Source organism: Trachypithecus francoisi, unplaced genomic scaffold, assembly GCF_009764315.1.
Source record: "Trachypithecus francoisi isolate TF-2019V2 unplaced genomic scaffold, Tfra_2.0 Lachesis_group15, whole genome shotgun sequence".
Classification (NCBI taxonomy): domain Eukaryota; kingdom Metazoa; phylum Chordata; class Mammalia; order Primates; family Cercopithecidae; genus Trachypithecus; species Trachypithecus francoisi.
Genome location: NW_022681460.1, coordinates 104,510,285 through 104,527,592, shown reverse-complemented (window position 1 = coordinate 104,527,592; position 17,308 = coordinate 104,510,285). Strand labels below are relative to the sequence as shown.

Sequence of the window (17,308 nt, the reverse complement as noted above, 5' to 3'; positions counted from 1 at the left end):
GCATCCAGCCTGCCTCATGCCTGTTCTCCTAGTCATCAGTCTTAATTGTTTTTGCTTTGTTTTTGCCTTTATAGAAATGGAATCATACTCAGTGAGCTCTCTAATGTCTTCTTTCATCCCACATGATGTGCTGTGAGATCCATCCATGCTGTTGCTATTCAGCAGTTTATTCATTGCTATATAATATCTATCATATGAATATGCCACAATTGTGTAATATCAATCATATGAATGTGCCACAGTTAATCTGTTTAGTTCATGGCCATTTGGATTGTTTTCAGACTGGGGAAAGTATAAATGGTGTTGCTGTGAACATTCTTTTACATGTCTTTTGGTGAATGTACATATATACACTTCTGTTGGACATATGCCTAGAAGTGGAATTGCTAGGTCATAAGGTATGTGTATCTTGAGGTCTGATACCACCAACCAGTTTACCAAAGAAGTTGTACCAAGTTATACTCCCACTATAAGTACATGAGGTTTTGGTTGCTGCATATCCTTGTCAACTCTTGGTGGTATCTCTTTCTTTTTAGCCATACTGGTGTATAGCATCACATTGTGGTTTTAATTTGTATTTCCTTCTAATAAAGAAAATTAAGCGAATTTGCCTGTTAGCCATTTGGATATCTTCTTTTATGAAGATTTTTGCTTTGTCTTTTCAAGTTTTTTTGACAGATACATTTATTATAAATACCTTTCCTGACCCAAAGTCATGTTGTTTCCCTGATGGTGTCTTTATATGAACCAACTGTACTTAATTTCAGTGTAGTCTTTTTTTCATAGACTGTATGCTTTTCTGATGAATGCTCCATCTGTTTTAACTGTTTTCTACATCTTCTATATTTTTAAAATTATTAATCATAGTTGTTTTAATGCTCTTGTTTTAACTCCAGTATTTGGATAACCTGTGCGTCTGTTTCTTTTGTTTTTCTGTCAGTTTCCAGTTTTTTTGTTTGTTTTGGCATGCTTGATAGTTTCTGAAAAATTGTTGAGGCTCTAAGTGATGTCTTGCCATAAGACAAGGCTAATCCTCTGCTTGCCAAATAGAGTAGGGGTCTGATCACCTAATCTACTCGGGGAACGGTATCACAAGCCTTGTAGTAATCTTGGTAAGGCTCCTTCTACCTCTAGTTCATTCTGGTCTCTAAGACATAGTCTACCATGGATCCCATCTGAAAGTTTGGACTGTTGCCAGGGCTCCTTCACCTTGGTGGGTCCCAAATATTATTATTTACCTCGTAAATATAGTGAGACTGCCAAAAATTCCTTCCTTTTTAAAGACTTTCTGCTCAGTTTCTTACACACTCAAATAGCATTAATTGGAAGTACTATAGCTTCAACCAAAGAAAAATTAAGTGAAGGATTTTGAGATTGATAAAGTTAAAGTATTTTGACTGTCATATAATGAACATCTGAGAAGAATTACTTAAAATTTTCTTACAGATAGATTTCTTACAGATAGATTCTCTCTCTGTCACCCAGGCTGGAGTAGAGTGGTGTAATCTTGGCTCATTGCAACCTGTGCCTCACGGGTTCAAGCAATTCTCCTGCCTCAGCCTCCTGAGTAGAGCTCCCACCACACCTGGTAATTTTTTGTATTTTTAGCAGAGATGGGGTTTTGCCATGTTGTCCAGGCTGGTCTCGAACTCCTGACCTTAGGTGATCCACCCATCTCAACCCCACGAAATGCTGGGATTACAGGCATGAGCCGTGGCACCCAGCCAAAAATCAAATTTTCTTTTTTTTTTTTTTTTTGAGACAGAGTTTTGCTCTAGTTGCCCAGGCTAGAATGTAATGTCACGATCTCGGCTCACCACAACCTCTGCCTCCCAGGTTTAAGTGATTCTCCTGCCTCAGCCTCCCAAGTAGCTGGGATTAAAGGCCTGTGCCACCATGCCCGACTAATTCTGTATTTTTTAGTAGAGACGAGGTTTCTCCATGTTGGTCAGGCTGGTCTCGACCTCCTGACCTCAGGTGATCCTCCCACCTGCACCTCCCAAAGTGCTGGGATTACAGGCTGAGCCACCGCGCCTGGCCCCAATCAAATATTCTTAATAAAATTTAGATTTAAATATTTGTGTTTCTTAGTTAGAAATAATGGCAAATGTTCGAGTCCCATTGAGAAATGTGATATTTAAAAAGTTGTTGAATTTGTGTTTTTTTAAATCTGCATGGAAAACTGTTGAGCATGAACTGAAAAATGAACATGATTTTTGCCTCTCCCCATGCAGTCAACAGCTACAGGAACTGACATTTTGCCGTAAACAAGGCAAATCAGGCTAAAAAAAAATTGTTTTCAGATATTGTTCAACCAGGAGTTCAGGATCATGATTCGGAAAACGAAGGAAATGAACTCGACCATTGTCCCAGCTTACTGCCTGGAGGCATTTTCCAGGTCAAGAGCAGGGATGGAGGAGGGATTCCAAACAGAGCCTTGTGGTCTTGCTGAGTTTAGGTCAGAGATTGGAGCGTCTGAGTTGGCTAGAAGTTATGAGGTGGAACAGTGAAGAGAAAAAAATTCAGATAGAGCTATGAAGATCTGCAAAGGGTCCTTGAAATACTGGCTGAGTACAGATCTGCATGCAAAGGATGAAACTACTAGAGACTGGGGAAAGTACTATTGGAAAGAAGGCCAAGTGATTGATTGCTAGAAGTCATACATCTTGTTTTCCCTCTGACTAGGAGGATTGGGAACATTTTGCTTTCCCCTTGGCTAAAATGAAGAAACTGTAATCAGAAGTAACAGGTAGGGTCCACAGATGGGGACTGCTTTAGTGGGGCTCAATTAGTCCCAGAGACTGCAAAGAATCTATACACAGAAAAGCCAAAAACAAGCTTCAAAGGAATCAGGCTAATCCTAAGTAATTTAATTGCATGCCAGAAGAAAGTCTAACACTCTTTTGAAGGAATGGAACAACATCCATTACCCAACAGCATAAATTTTACAATATCTGACATCTAATGAGAAATTCCCAGGCATGCAACATAGCAAAAAAAATGGCCCATTAACAAGGAGAAGAATGAAGTGATCTACCTAGAAATAATTTGGACTTAGCAGATGACATAGAAGAGCTATTGCCAATATATCAGTGAAATAGGTATAGAAAATGTTCACTCTAAAGCATGGAGAGGAAAAAGACCAAAAAAACAATGAACAGAGCATCAGAGACCTATGGAACAGTATCAAGGAGTCTAATACACATATTATTGGAGTATCACTAAGGCAGGGGCTGAGCAAATGTTTGAAGATACAATGTCTGAAAATTTTCCATAGTTGATGCAAACTCTCAATCCATAAATGAAAAAAAACTTAAATTCAAGCAGAAGAAACATAAAAGCATATAAAACCACATCATCAGATTGCTGAAAGTCAGTGAGGAAGGGAAAATTTTAAAAAGTCGCCACACAAAAGACACATCACATATAAAGGAACAGAAAGTCTGACCAACATGGGGAAACCACGTCTCTACTAAAAATACAAAATTAGCCTGGCATTGTGGCGCATGCCTGTAATCCCAGCTATTCGGGAGGCTGAGGCAGGAGAATCAGTTTGAATCCAGGAGGCAGAGGTTGCGGTGAGCCGAGATTGTGCCACTGCACTCCAGCCTGGGCAACAAGAGCGAAACACCATCTCAAAAAAAAAAAAATAAAAAAGGAACAAAAAGTAGAATGGCACCAGACTTCATGCTGTAAGCTGTGCAAACTAGAAGACATCTCTAAAATTAAGATCATAGATACTTCTAAAGTATTGAAAGGTTAAAAAAAAAAAAGTCCATTCAGAATTCTATATGCAGTGAAAATATGTGTAGGGGAAAACAGACTTTTTAAGCTAAAAAAAGGTGAGAAGAATACATCAACAGACGTACACTACAAGAAATTTTGGAGGAGATTTTTCAGGCAAAAGGAAAATAGTATTAAATAGAAATTTGGATCTGTACAAAGTAATATAGACTGACAGACATTATAAATATGTAGGCAAATAGAAAATATTTGTGTTTCTAAATAGTGTATACACACACTATATGGAAACACTACATCCTATATATGTACAATATATAGTTTGGAAATTATATATATACACACACACAAGCAAGAAACAATTGGAATTTGAAATTTAAAATGGACACCATTTACAGTAACTTCAGAGATCATAATATATTTGGGAATAAACCAAAACTACCTAACCTAAAACTACAAAGTATTACTGAAGAAATTAAAGGAGACCTGAATAAGTGGTGAGATATATATGCAACTTTCATGAATTCATTAAGATGTTACTTCACCCCAAATTGTATACCTATCAATGCCTCAGCCATTTCTGTAGAAAGTAACAAACTAGTTAAAAACTTCAGGCCAGGTGTGATGGCTTACACCTATAATCCCAGAACCTTGGGAGGCCAGGGCAGGAGGATCACTTGAGGTCAGGAGTTCAAGACCAGCCTGGCCAACATAAAAAAAATTTAAAAAATTTTTTTTTGTTTAAAGTTAGCCAGGCCTCGTGACACATGCTGTCTTCCCAGCTACTTAGAAGGCCGAGGTGAGAGGATCCTTTGAGCCCAGGAGGTCTAGGCTTCAGCAAGATACATTTGCACCAGTGCACTCCAGCCTGGGAGACAGAGCAAGAGTTTGTCTCTTAAAATAAAATAAAATAAAAAATTTTATATACATTGAAGATGCAGAGACCTAGAAGATGAAAACAATGTTGGGAAAGAACAAAGTTACAAGACTACACTATCTTTGTTCAAGACTTAACTATAAAGCTGTAGTATTAAGACAGTGTTGTTGGCACCGGGCGCGGTGGCTCAAGCCTGTAATCCCAGCATTTTGGGAGGCCGAGACGGGTGGATCACGAGGTCAGGAGATCGAGACCATCCTGGCCTACATGGTGAAACCCCGTCCCTATGAAAAAATACAAAAAACTAGCCGGGCGAGATGGCGGGCGCCTGTAGTCCCAGCTACTCGGGAGGCTGAGGCAGGAGAGTGGCGTAAACCTGGGAGGCCGAGCTTGCAGTGAGCCAAGATCACGCCACTGCACTTCAGCCTGGGCGACAGAGCGAGACTCCGTCTCAAAAAAAAAAAAAAAAGACTGTTGTTGGCACAGAGATAGGCATGTTGACCAATGGACACACTAGAGAATACACATGCAGTTCATTGGTTTAAGACAAAGGAACCAACGTAGTTTAACACGAAAAGATGTTCTTTTCAACAAATGTTGCTGGAATAGAGGGAAAAGTGAACCTCAGCTCTTCATACCATAAACAAAAATTAACTCAAAATGGATCATACACCTAAGTACAAACAGTAAAAATATAAGATGTCTGCAAGGAAATGGTATAATTGGACTGGGTACCGTGGCTCACGCCTGTAATCCCACCACTTTGGGAGGCCAAGGTGGGCTGATCACCTGAGGTCAGGAGTTCAAGAGCAGCCTGACCAACATGGTGAAATCCTGTCTCTACTAAAAATATAAAAGCCGGGCGTGGTGTCATATGCCTATAATCCCAGCTACTCAAGAGGCTGAGGCAGGAGAGTCACTTGAACCCAGGAGGCAGAGGTTTCAGTGAGCCCAAGATTGTGCCATTGCACTTCAGCCTGGGGAACAAGAGCAAAACTCCATCTCAAAAAAACAAAAAAGTCACTCATAAAAGAACAGGGTCAAAATGGCTTGAAATATTCTGTAACCATAATCAGCATCATTTATCATCATTGCCTCAATTTGTGGTCAATATTGCTACTGGAGAGATACAGTAGCAGTTATTTTTAAAATAATTTTGTTCTAGTTTTCTACCTTTAAGAGTCCAGGTGTCTTTATTGGTCTTAATAGATTTCCATCATTAAATGATGTTTCATTTTTATAGAAGCAAGTATATATGCTCAAATGAATTTGTATGTTTTATACATTTATGTCCGTTGTATATTTATATGTATTTTGAGTCATTGTGAAGGACCTATAAAATGTAGTAGGGATCTAATTACTGGATTTTGATGAACCTTTGGTCATATAACTGAATTGGTAATAAATGGCGTTTTTTTGGGTATTTGGTTTTATCATTTCTATTTCCCCCCACGATTGTTCAATTAAAACATTATGAAATGTTAAGTTAGAGGACTCCTAACCACTAATTGCATGTTTAAGCCTAATAATGCATGTTTAGTTTTTGTTTTTAATTTCTTTTTATCATTTTAGTAACAATGATGATGTTATGTTGATTTCTGTGGAAAGTCCTAATTTGACAACTCCAATTACATCAAATCCAACAGGTATCTTATAGCTGATTAGAATATGATCTATCAAGTTAGAAGGCCTTAAATCAATGTTTGCTTAAAAGTGAAAAATTGAATAATATCTTTTAATAAAATGAAAAATTTAAATGTACTCTCAAATGTTCTAACTTATATCATGGTTAATATTACCTAAATAAATGATTCCTTAATGTAATTGAGATTTCATTTTAACCTTCTATCAGTTTATGGCCTTTTTGTTTCTTTTATATGTTTAATGACTTTATAAGTTGTAAAACTACTTATTTTTAATCGTTTGCCCTGGCCTTTTGTTGATGGTAGTGATGGTTTGTTTTTTGTCTTTTTGTTATTTATTAAGTTATCTTATACTCAACTTAAGATTTAAAGTTTTTCTTAGTCTGGGTGTGGTAGCTCATGCCTCTAATCCCAGCACTTTGGGAGACCGAGGTGGGTGGATCACCTGAGGTCAGGAGTTCGAGACCAGTCTGACCAACATGGAAAAACCCCGTCTCTACTAAAAAATACAAAATTAGCTGGGCCTGGAGGCGCATGCCTGTAATCCCAGCTACTCGGGAGGCTGAGGCAGGAGAATTGCTTGAACCTGGGAGGCGGAGACTGCAGTGAGCTGAGATCACGCTACTGCTCTCCAGCCTGGGCAGCAGAGCAAGACTCCATCTCAAAAAAAAAAAATTAACCTTACATTTCCAATGATAACATTTCTGTCTCAAAAATAGCCATCTTGTTTGGCTCATAATTTATTATCCAAAATTCCCCATTTTCATTTCATTTTCTACTATGTTAGAGTATTTGCGTTGTAATTTTAAAGCTTTGCCTCCACTTATAGCTACTTACTTGTCCCCACAGTTTGGGCTGTTAAGATTGTGAATCACAATTACAAAGGATGTTAATCATTTATCTTAGGCTTCCTACTGGTTCCAGGAAGGGCGCTTCTCAGCCAGGTCAGGCAGTTGTAGTCTAAAGATACTGTGAATTAAAAGTACGTGCATTTCCAAGTGTATTTTCTCATGCAAATTTCTAGGTAGAAGGATTTTCAAAAAAAGAGTTACTAATATAGTTGCAAAGTTACAGAAAGAAAAAATGGTTTGACCCAAAATTACATTTAAAAAAAAAAATTCATTCAGTCTTTGGAATAGGTAAAGTCAATTGAGTTACTTTTTATCACTATATAATTAACAGCTAATTAGCATCCCCATTATTTTGTTTTAGCATTCATATTTCACAAAGCCCATAAATACTGTGTAATCAATTTGTCAAATGACTCATTTCTTTCAGATACCAGAAAAACTACATCAGGAAATTCTAGCAGTTCTCCTAATGCTGAAGTTACGGTAAGTAAGAAATTGTTCATTTAAACATGTTAGTTCTAGGAACTTCAGTGTTTGCGACATCTTGGATGATTTAGTTTTAGTCCAGCTTACACAATGAAAAGCAGACAGCTAATGATAAGCATAATTCATAACGATACTCATTTACCAAATTCATGTACGTTCTCCTTAGTCTTATTCTCAGAAACCATATAGTATTTTATAAGAACTTTTTAATAGTAGAGTTAAACCACAGGAAACTTTGAGATATTCATCTCTAGTTTCTGAATGGTAATTTGAAATTACCATTTAAAATTACCAAATTTTTCTGAATGGTAATTGAAAATTACCATTTAAGGCCGGGCGCGGTGGCTCAAGCCTGTAATCCCAGCACTTTGGGAGGCCGAGACGGGCGGATCACGAGGTCAGGAGATCGAGACCATCCTGGCTAACACGGTGAAACCCCATCTCTACTAAAAATACAAAAACGAGCCGGGCGAGGTGGCGGGCGCCTGTAGTCCCAGCTACTCAGGAGGCTGAGGCAGGAGAATGGCGTAAACCCGGGAGGCGGAGCTTGCAGTGAGCTGAGATCTGGCCACTGCACTCCAGTCCGGGCGACAGAGCGAGACTCCGCCTCAAAAAAAAAAAAAAAAAAAGAAAATTACCATTTAAAATTACCAAATTTTTCTGAATGGTAATTGAAAATTACCATTTAAGGCCGGGCGCGGTGGCTCAAGCCTGTAATCCCAGCACTTTGGGAGGCCGAGACGGGCGGATCACGAGGTCAGGAGATCGAGACCATCCTGGCTAACACGGTGAAACCCCATCTCTACTAAAAATACAAAAACGAGCCGGGCGAGGTGGCGGGCGCCTGTAGTCCCAGCTACTCAGGAGGCTGAGGCAGGAGAATGGCGTAAACCCGGGAGGCGGAGCTTGCAGTGAGCTGAGATCTGGCCACTGCACTCCAGTCCGGGCGACAGAGCGAGACTCCGCCTCAAAAAAAAAAAAAAAAAAAGAAAATTACCATTTAAAATTACCAAACGTTTAAGTTTTTAAAAACATTTTCAGCTATTGAGGCAAAGCTTTATTATTATTTATAATTTTTTTAGGCTGTACAGAAGAAACTTGATTTTATAATTGATTTGACAAAAGAAGGCCTATCCAACTGCAATACAGGTAAAATGATTTTTTAGATCTTTCTTTTGTAAAAAGGCAGGAAGGGCTTACTTATGAAGTTTGTTTTAATATGTTAGTGTGCAGATGTTTATATCTCTATGCAGTTTTAGCACATGTGCAGATTCAGGTAACTGCCATCCCAGTCATAGTACAGAACCTGTAGCCACAAGGCTCCTTCGTGCTACCCCTTTATACTCACACCTTATTTCTGCCCCAGTCCCTGGCAAACACCAATCTGTTCTGTACTGTAACTGTTATTTCACAAATTTATATAAATTTGGTAATGCAATATGTGTTCTTCTGAGATTGACTTCTTCCACTCAGCATAATTCTAAGGGTCATCCACATTGTTGTGTATCAGTAGTGTGGTCCTCTTTATTGCCAAGAGTAGCCCGTGGTGTGGATGCATCATAATTTGTTTATTCATAAACCCACTGAAAGACATCTGGCATGTTGGGGACTTTTACAAATTTCTTTTCTTCCTGTGGTACATACTTTTTTCCCTAACCACAACAATAGCTACTGAGAGGACGCACAGAGAGACAGAAACTGGGGTATAACATAAAAATGTAGAGGGAGAGTGACAACAGTGTCTGTCTTTCACACATTTAAGGAAACAGAAGTGAAATACAATCATGGGGCTGGGGATCAATTATAAGGTCTCATTCAAATTTAATGAGAAGTATAAACCCACATATCCAAGATGTTTAATAAACTCCAGGAAAAAAAAAAGAAGTCATACCAAGACATATCATAGTCAAGTTCCTGAAATCCAGTGATAAGGAGAAAAGTGAAGATACAATGTAGGTGAAAGAACAGAGAATTCACAGGTTTCTAGGCTAGAACAACACAAGCCAAAGACAATTGAATGACTTCATTAAAAGGCTGGGGGAAAATAACTATCAACCTGTAATTCTTTATCTAGAAAATAAGTCTTTCAAAAATGAAAGCAACTTTGGGAGATCGGGTCAGGAGGATGGCTTGAGGCCAGGAGTTTGAGACCAGCCTAGGCAACATAGCAAAACCCCATCTCTACAAAAATAAGAATAAAGCAAAATTAAAATTTTTCAGATCAACAAAATGCATTGCCCAGCAGACCTTTGCTATCAGAAATAAAGGAAGTTCTTCAAGTGATAGTAAAAGATACCAGATAGAAAGCAGATCTACACAAAGAATAAAACTGTATTATAGAATGTATATAGAAGTCAGTAGATGAAAACAGTAGTGCAAAAGATAGTCACAGGATTGAAAGTATGCTGTTGTAACGCTCTTAAGTGAAGTGGTGTCATGTTGTTTGAAGCTAGAGATATACATGGTAATGCCTAGAGCAACAGTTTTTTCTTTTACATAGAAGTAAAGCTGAAAAACCAGTAGTGGAGATAAACGGAATTTTTAAAATACCCAATCTAAGCCAGAAAAAAAAGAAAAAAAGAAAAAAACAGCAGAGAAAGAACAAACAAGACTAATAGAGAACAAAAGGCAAAATGATCAATTTAAATCTGACCACACTGATAATAAATATAAATGGTCCACTCAATTGAAAAGCATTGTTAGACTGGAGAACAATACAAGTCTCAACTGTGATTACAAGAGATGTACTTTAAAAAGGAAATAAACAGGCCGGGCACGGTGGCTCAAGCCTGTAATCCCAGCACTTTGGGAGGCCGAGACGGGCGGATCACGAGGTCAGGAGGTCGAGACCATCCTGGCTAACACGGTGAAACCCCGTCTCTACTAAAAAAAATACAAAAAACTAGCCGGGCGAGGTGGCGGGCGCCTGTAGTCCCAGCTACTCGGGAGGCTGAGGCAGGAGAACGGCGTAAACCCCGGAGGTGGAGCTTGCAGTGAGCTGAGATCCGGCCACTGCACTCCAGCCTGGGCGACAGAGCGAGACTCCGTCTCAAAAAAAAAAAAAGGAAATAAACATTAATTGGGTTGAAATGAAAGTCGTGTCTTGTCTCTTATTATCATAAAGTTGAGCTTCTATTGCAGTGTGTTTTAATTTGCCAAGGGCCTGTTGACTTACTGCCTTGAAAGAAGGAATATTATTTACAAGAAATGATATTTGCTAGGATATTTTGAATATTCAGCTGTTGGCTAAAAATTTAAAGGTTATTTGTATTAGTTCTTAACCTACAGATTATAATTTTACAAATCTGTCTCTTAAAGCTAGTACAAAAGAGCTGAACAGACTCTCTAAAACAATAAACTCATTAATTCTTCTAGGAAGGTTTTTGTAAAAATACCAGTAAATAAGGGACTAACTCTGAAACAACAGTACAGAATCTTGTTCATCTTTGTCAAAAGAAAAATACAAGTAAAAGAAATTTCATTTGGAGGATTCATAAAATGTATTAGTTATATCATAGGATATAAAGGATCTAAAATGGTTTTTACTGCTTAGTTCTGGGATTTTTAGCTACCCAGCTTTCATACTTTCCAATATAAGCCCCCTTTTCTTATCATCCCTATATTTGCTCTCCCCAGTTGTGTGTGTGTGTGTGTGTGTTTATCTTTATATTCTGGTGTACATGTGCAGGACGTGCAGGTTTGTTACATAGGTAAATGTGTGCCATGGTAGTTTGCTGCACCTATCAACCCATCACCTAGGTGTTAAGCCTGGCATGCATTAACTATTTTTCCTGATGTTCTCTCCACCCTCCGCCCTCCCCCAACAGGCCCAGTGTGTGTTGTTCCCCTCCCTATGTCCATGTGTTCTCATTGTTTAGCTTCCACTTATAAGCGAGAACATGTGGTGTTTAGTTTTCTGTTCCTGCGTTACTTTGCTGAGGGTAATGGCTTCTAGCTCCATCCGTGTCCCTGCAAAGAACAGGATCTCATTTCTTTTTATGGCTGCATAGTATTCTATGTATATATGTACCACATTTTCTTTATCTAGGCTATCATGGATGGGCTTTTGGGTTGATTCCATATCTTTGCTATTGTGAATAGTGCTGCAATTAATTAACATATACATGCATGTATCTTTATAGTAGAATGATTAATATTCCTTTGGGTATATACCCAGTAATGAGACTGCTAGACCAAATGACAATTTTATTATGAAATCGTCAAAAGCAATTGCAACAAAAGCAAAAATTGACAAATGGGATCTAATTAAAGAGCCTCTGTACCACAGAAGAAACTGTCATCAGCAGACAGACAACCTATGGAATGGGAGAAAATTTTTGCAATCTGTCTAATACCCAGAATCTACAAGGAACTTAAGCAAAATTACAAGAAAAGCAACCCCATTAAAAAGTGGGCAAAGGGCCCAGCGCGGTGGCTCAAGCCTGTAATCCCAGCACTTTGGGAGGCCGAGACGGGCGGATCACGAGGTCAGGAGATCGAGACCATCCTGACTAACATGGTGAAACCCTGTCTCTACTAAAAAAATACAAAAAAACTAGCCGGGCGAGGTGGTGGGCGCCTGTAGTCCCAGCTACTCGGGAGGCTGAGGCAGGAGAATGGCATAAACCCGGGAGGCGGAGCTTGCAGCGAGCTGAGATCCTGCCACTGCACTCCAGCCTGGGCGACAGAGCAAGACTCCGTCCCAAAAAAAAAAATGTGGGCAAAGGACATGAACAGACATTTCTCAAAAGAAGACGTACATTTGGCCAACAAACATGAAAAAAAGCTCAACATCACTGATCGTCAGAGAAATGCAAATCAAAACCACAGTGAGATACCATCTCATGCCTGTCAGAATGGCGATTATTAAAGTCAAAAAACAACAGATGCTGGCGAGGATATGGAGAAATAGGAATGCGTTTACACTGTTGTTGGGAATGTAAATTAGTTCCACCATTGTGGAAGACAGTCTCAGTGATTTAGAACTGGAAATATCTTTTTTTTTTTTTTTTTTGAGACAGTCTCACTCTATCCTCTGTCATCCAGGCTAGAATGCAGTGGCTTGATCTCAGCTCACTTCAACCTCCGCCTCCCAGGTTTAAGCAATTCTCCTGTGTCAGCCTCCCGAGTAGCTGGGACTACAGGCATGCACCACCACGCCTGGCTAATTTTGTATTTTCAGTAGAGATGGGATTTCACCATGTTGCCCAGGCTGATTTGGAACTTCTGACCTCAAGTCATCTGTGTCCTAAAGTGCTGGGATGACAGGCATGAGCCTCTACGCCTGGCCTCCCCAGTTGTTTTCAATCCATTCTTTTACCTACTTGTACCTTCTTTCCCTCCCACCCACCCACATCTTTCCTATTCGCCTCCTTTCTTCTTCTCACCATCTATTTTCCTTTCCGTTTCTACTCCTTCCCCTCTTCTTTTCCCCACTCCACATTTTATACCTAATTCCTTCCAGATGAGCACAGACCTCATTAGTTGAGATTTCTTTAATCCCAACCCACATGATTTTTAGTTTGAATTCCTAAAACTTGGGTATAGATTATAAATGGCTCTGTGTTTGAACATCTTTGTTGGCCTAACGAGAAAATTTGCCTCTAAGATCATTGATCAGAGGTCTCTGTCCCATGTGTAAACGTATCTGGTTCCCAGTTACACAATGTCTAAAGTGTTCACCTTAAGCAGAATTTTTGTCACCCTAAAAATTTTCTGTTTGGTACCTCTGTATCTTGAACTTTAAAAGTGTGTCTTCATAATTCAATTTTATAATTTTAATTCACATTTAATTATCATCAAAGATGTAAACTATATCTTAAAGGCTATGGAATTGATTACTGCAGATAAAATTTACTTCTTAAACCTTGTGTTGTTCACAGAAAGTCCAGTATCCCCTCTGGAGTCACATTCGAAAGCTGTTTCAAACTCAAAAGGAACAACCCCACTGGCGCAAAATGCAGCCCAGGTACTGATTCAGAGTGCTCTGTAAGGGATATGTATTCTAAATTGAGTGGGAAGTACTACCTATCTTACTCTTGAAGAAACATTTGGGTCACATTTCAGCTTAGAAAACAATTTAATATGCTGTTGTTAATCTACTTATTTATACAATTAAAATCAGGTGAGTTTTACAGAAGCTACAGAAATTAAAACAAATACTTTTTTTAAATTGAAGAAATTGGAAAAGAAGCAATAGCCATTGTTGATGAGGATGGGAGGAAAAGGGTGTTCTCATACACTGATACTTTTTTTCTTTTTTTTGACTCCAAATCTTGCCCAGACTATACCGAATCTTGCCCTGTCGCCCAGGCTGTAGTGCGGTGGCGTGATCGTGGCTCACTGCAACCTCTACCTCCTGGGTTCAAGTGGGTCCCCTGCCTCAGCCTCCTGAGTAGCTGGGATTACAGGCGTGCACCACCATGCCCAGCTAATTTTTGTATTTTTAGTAGAGTCGGGGTTTCGCGATGTTGGCCAGGCTGGTTTCAAACTCCTGACCTCAGGTGAGGCAACACACCCAGCCACGCTGACACTTTTCATGTAAATTAGTACAGTGTTTGAGAACGCAATTTGGAAATGAGATGGAATATTTATCCCACATATCTGGAACCTAACCCATTCTGGATTATTGACATTCCAGGGTGTAGAAATCTTAAATCCAAAAGAGGATTATGCTTAAAGGACTGGATCCAGCCTCACATATTATTGAAATATCCTTTTATTATTTTGATAAATGGATTGAAGAATGGGAAGTATATATTTCTACAACTGCAATTGACCACTTTAAAAGCTGTACTTTCTTACAATTGTGTTTTTAGGTTCCTCAGTCCTTTGAGCACCTGCCACCTCTCCCAGAACCACCAGCACCACTACCTGAATTAGTAGACAAAACCCGAGACACACTTCCTCCCCAGAAGCCTGAGCTCAAAGTGAAACGGGTTTTCAGACCAAATGGCATTGCCCTGACTTGGAATATAACCAAAATCAATCCCAAGTGCGCTCCTGTAGAAAGCTACCACCTCTTCCTGTGTCATGAGAACTCTAATAATAAATTGATTTGGAAGAAGATTGGAGAAATTAAAGCTTTACCACTCCCCATGGCCTGTACTTTATCTCAGTTTTTAGCTTCCAACAGATACTATTTTACTGTCCAGTCAAAAGATATTTTTGGACGATATGGACCATTCTGTGATATAAAATCTGTCCCTGGGTTTTCTGAAAATCTTACCTAAAAGGGAGGTCTTTAATAATTATATATTATACTACTTTTTTTTCATATTTGTTTGTTTACAATGTTACTGCAATACTATTTGCCGTTGTAAAAGGCCAGCTCAGATTGTGAGCCCTTTCTATTGGGACAGTCCTCTTCTATATGTTGTAAGTGGCCAATAATTTGATGAATTTCTGGTTTGTATTAAATATGTCCTTCCAATGGATAAGTTCTAAAACATATGCTATCTTGGTCGCGTGTTGCTGAGGTGTGTTGTGAACAATACCTTTGGTGACTGTGGAACTGCTGTTTCTATCAGAAGACCTAGGATACAAGCAGCCACTGTTTCCTCCATTAACAATCAGCTTTTAGTGACCTGCTGTGGTCAGCATAGCTACAGGAAAAGTCAGCCCTTGACTGAGGGCCAGATCATCCCTGGAGTGCACCTCTACCAAGATTTTATGAAAAGATGACATGTTGGACTGCATAATAAAAATTAATATAAAAATTTTTAAAAAATTTTTTTTGAGATGAAATTTTGCTCCATTGCTCAGGGTGGAATACAGTGGCACAATATCAGCTCACTGCAACCTCCATCTCCCAGGTTCAAGCAATTCTCCGGTGTCAGCCTCTCAAGTAGCTGGGACTATAGTAGCTTGCCACCACACCCAGCTAATTTATTTTTAGTAGAGATGAGGTTTCACCTTGTTGGTCAGGCTGGTCTCAAACTCCTGACCTCAGGGGATCCACCCACCTCGGCCTCCCAAAGTGCTGGGATTACAGGCGTTGAGCCACCACACCTGGCCAAAAACTAAAAGATTTTATGAAAAGAAATGGCTTCCCATTCTATTCAGCTTCTAAGTGGGCTGTTCATTTGTGCCCCTCCTCTTTTTTGTTTTGTTTTGCACTATGTCAATCATTTGAGGAAAAAGCCTGGAGGTCTTTCCTGAATCTGTAGACATAATAAAATTTGTGTGCTGTGTACACAAAAACGTAATAGTATCTCTCATGAAAGCATTACCCAACCTACTGTTTGAGTTGAGAATGGATTTGTCCACCTTAGATGTGAGGCTTTAGTTTATTGATTTCCTAAATGCTACCCTTTGATCATTTCCTGGCTGCCATCCCAATACTAAGGAGCTCAGATGTGTCTTGTGCCCACCTCTTCCTGAGAAGAAGTGGAGCTGTGACTAGTACAAGCAGCCCAAGAAACTCAACAGGACCCAGTGGAGGCAAACTTGAGAAAATAACTGGGATGATAAAAAATAAAAATAATCCCAACTGTTTGAAAGTTCGAAAGAGGGGCATTCTTTCCTGGTACATGGTGAAGGTTCGGGCTCCAGAGGCTTAAAACGGGGAATGGTTTTCCTTGGCATTTTGTAAATGCTCTCACATCTGCAGTAATAAAGCTGTTATTTTCTGCATCCTATGTCTTCATTTTTAAGAAAATTACTGATTCATGAGAGGAACTGCCCTGTGAGTTCCCATTTCCTGCTCAGAGCCACCCTGGGTGAAGATTTCACCCTGGGATTGTCATGGAGTAGACATTTACTCATTGTGAAGCCCAAAGACGCAGCCCATAAACAAGATTTTGGTACCCATCACCAAGTGAGTCTACATCTGCAACCATTGGGCCATCTAGAAAGATGATCGATGCTCAAGTCTGTAGCAAATGAGCCTTTATGATCAAAGGAGGAGGGAGAAAGGCTGACAGCAAACATCGTAGAGGTGGTACCTCAGAAAGCATTACTGTTTTGCCTTTTGGAGAGGCAGGGGCAAGATCAACTGTTTGTTCATTTGTTTTTGAGATAGGATCTCTGTTACCCAGGCCGGAGTGCAGTGGCACCACCATCAGTGTCCCTGCAGTCTTGACTTCTTGGGCTCAAGTGATCCTCCCACCTTAGCCTCTCAAGTAGCTGGGACAACAGGTATGCACCACCATGCATGGCTAATTTGTTTGTTTGAATTTTAGTATTGCTGAGGTCTCACTATATTGCCCAGCCTGGTCTCGAGCTCAGGGGATCCTTCTGCCTCGGCCTCCTAAAGTGCTTGGATTATAGGCAGATCCTCAACTGTTAACACATCAGTGACACCAGGAAGGAGCTAGCCAGCCTAAGGACAAAAAAGTCCTGCCAGTAACACAGTCACACAGTACACAGAACCCACATCCGGACCCCACCCTATGAAATGCTTCCTATACTTCCAGTGGGAAACCTTTATACCTTCATTAGGTAACAGAATCAAACTGAGTAATGACTGAAAATTGAATACATTGAGAAAAGGCTATGCAGTGGCCCAAGGAATTACCAGGAATCCTAGAGACTCAAGGAAAAAAATACGTTGCAACAACCCAACCAAGTTTCAAACCTGATACAGTTTATGCAATTCACATTCTACATAATGGTATGTTAGACATTTTATGCCCATTTTAAAGATGGAGAGAAAGGCCCAGAGAGCTTAGGAGACTGGTGCAAGGTCATAGAGGCCCAGGGAATAATTA

At 39.6% G+C, this 17,308-nt stretch overlaps 1 protein-coding gene across 2 annotated transcripts in view; it reads left to right on the top strand.

Moving 5' to 3' along the window:
* ATF7IP2 (activating transcription factor 7 interacting protein 2) overlaps window positions 1-16,232 on the top strand; it is a 59,910-nt gene extending 43,678 nt beyond the window's left edge. Inside the window, exons 7-11 of one of the 2 annotated variants that reach the window (XM_033235775.1) lie at window positions 6,191-6,264; window positions 7,540-7,595; window positions 8,681-8,747; window positions 13,481-13,566; window positions 14,417-16,232. In XM_033235775.1, coding sequence (XP_033091666.1) covers window positions 6,191-6,264; window positions 7,540-7,595; window positions 8,681-8,747; window positions 13,481-13,566; window positions 14,417-14,830 — 697 coding nt within the window. In that variant the 3' untranslated portion in view covers window positions 14,831-16,232. The remainder of the gene's footprint in view (window positions 1-6,190; window positions 6,265-7,539; window positions 7,596-8,680; window positions 8,748-13,480; window positions 13,567-14,416) is intronic. The other variant, XM_033235776.1, reaches the window with a different exon arrangement.
* The last annotated feature ends 1,076 nt before the right edge of the window (window positions 16,233-17,308 follow it).